Here is a 2,040-nt window from a genome sequence, read left to right as displayed (position 1 = left end):
AGCAAGAGAAATTTTAAATTAACTGTTGGTAACGATCTTCACGGAAAAGAAAAAGATATTGAAAAGACAATAAAAAAACAAAAAAATGAAATTTTGAGTATGAAAAAAGATATTATTAAAAAGAATGAAGAAATTGATGAACTAAAAAAACAATTATCAAAAGAATCATTCGATCAAAAAGAACAAAAAAGTAAAATTAAATTAGAAGAAATTAAAAAAGATATTGAAGAAATTGATAATGAAATAAACAGAGCATTAGAAAACCTTCAACAACAAATGAAAATAGAAAGACTAATGAAAGAGATTAACGAAAACGAAAAAGAGCTCGAAAATTTTAAATTAACTGTTGGTAACGATCTTCACGGAAAAGAAAAAGATATTGAAAAGACAATAAAAAAACAAAAAAATGAAATTTTGAGTATGAAAAATGACAACGAAGAAACAAAACGAAATATTGTAAAAATAGAAATGGAAATTAAACGAGTTATTCAAGAAAAGGAAGAAAAACTGTTTCAATTAAATAAAGCAAAAAAAGAAATTAATGAACTTGGTAATAAAGAAAAGAATAAAGAACGAATTATTCAATTAAGAGAAATGGAAAGGGGAATTTGGACAGCAGCAGAACAATTGGTTCATAAAGCAATGGAAAATGGAACATGTCCTGTTTGTGGAAATAAACATATTGATAATGAATCCATTAATGAAAGAAAAGAAGAAATCAAAAAAATGGGAAGGTTTAGTCAAGAAGAAAAAAAGGAATTAGAAAACCTCGAAGAAATTGAAAAGAAAAGAGAAAATGATCAAAGGATTATTGAGGAAAATGAGAAAAAAATTATACAAATTGAAAATGAACTAAATGAAATGGAGAACCAACTCCAAGAACAATATCAACATAGAGACCATCTTGATTCAGATATAGAAAGAGATAGTAATGAAATTGAAAAACAAGAAGACTTGTATGACCAAATAAAAGAAATGATTAGAAAAGAAGAAGAAAATAAAAGAAAACAAGAAGAACTAAATGAGATTCAAACAAAAGAACAAACAAGGAGTGTTAATGAATTAAAAGAAATTAAAAATCAATTAAATTCAAAATTAAAAGAAGAAGAGATTTGTATGCACACAATTATAAAATCTAAAGAACAAGAAAAAGAAAAATTGAATAATATAGAAAAGAAAAATTTAAATATAAGAGGATTAATACAAATGATAGATGAAAAAGAAAAAAATTGGAAAAGAACAGAAAATGAAATAAAGGAATTAGAAAGTTTAATAATTATAATAAAAGAGGAAATTGAACAAGAAAATAAAATTATTGAAAGCAAAGAAAAAGAAGCTAAACAAAGGTATCAAGAAAAAGAAGCTAAACAAAAAAATTATAATAAAAGAAACGAGGAAAGGATTAAAGAAATAAAAGAAATTCAAGAAACATTAAGAAATATTTCAGTTTGGGAAACTTCATTAAAGAAGTCTAAAGGAGTAAAAGAATTAGAAGAAATTTTTGAAGTAAATCAAAAGAAACTCATGAATGACCAGTGTAAGTTAAAGTTAATAGAACAAGAAATTGAAACATTAAGACAAACAAGTGGGGATGTACAAGATAAAATTAATACTAAAAAACTAAAAATTAAAGAATATGAAGAGGATAAAAAGTATATTGAGAATAAAGAATGTCTTGATTCAATTCAAAACATTCTTGATAGCCCAAATTACAGAGAATGTGAAGAAAAGATAGAAAAAATCAAAAAAGAAATAAAAACCTGTGAAAATATTAGAGACACTTTAATGAGTGAAGTTAGTGGAATTGAAGGTGAATTAAAAATATTAACAGATAATATATTCAGATACAAAGAAGATATAAATAGACTTAATCCAAATGGAAAATTAGAAACAGAATATGATGAATTATCTATTCGAAGAATTGTTGAAAAAAATACAATTGAAGATTTAGATAAGTATAAAGGAGCAGTAGGAAGAGCTATGACAAAGTATCATAGAGAGAAAATGAAAGAAATTAATGATATTATTAATGACTTATGG

At 24.1% G+C, this 2,040-nt stretch overlaps 1 protein-coding gene across 1 annotated transcript in view, besides 3 other annotated features; it reads left to right on the top strand.

Moving 5' to 3' along the window:
- The window catches only part of EDI_119690 (DNA repair protein RAD50, putative), a gene marked incomplete at both ends in the record, with an annotated part of 2,352 nt that overhangs the window by 126 nt on the left and 186 nt on the right, over window positions 1-2,040 (top strand). The window contains one exon of the mRNA XM_001733190.1: window positions 1-2,040. This exon is cut by the window's left edge and continues 126 nt beyond it; it is cut by the window's right edge and continues 186 nt beyond it. Within this exon, the coding sequence (XP_001733242.1) occupies window positions 1-2,040 (2,040 nt within the window).
- Window positions 965-1,008: a microsatellite.
- Window positions 1,140-1,313: a microsatellite.
- Window positions 1,233-1,420: a microsatellite.

The sequence above is a fragment of the Entamoeba dispar genome, genomic scaffold (genome assembly GCF_000209125.1).
Source record: "Entamoeba dispar SAW760 scf_1105229458135 genomic scaffold, whole genome shotgun sequence".
Taxonomy (NCBI): domain Eukaryota; phylum Evosea; order Mastigamoebida; family Endamoebidae; genus Entamoeba; species Entamoeba dispar.
This window is presented reverse-complemented; position numbering and strand designations above follow the sequence as displayed.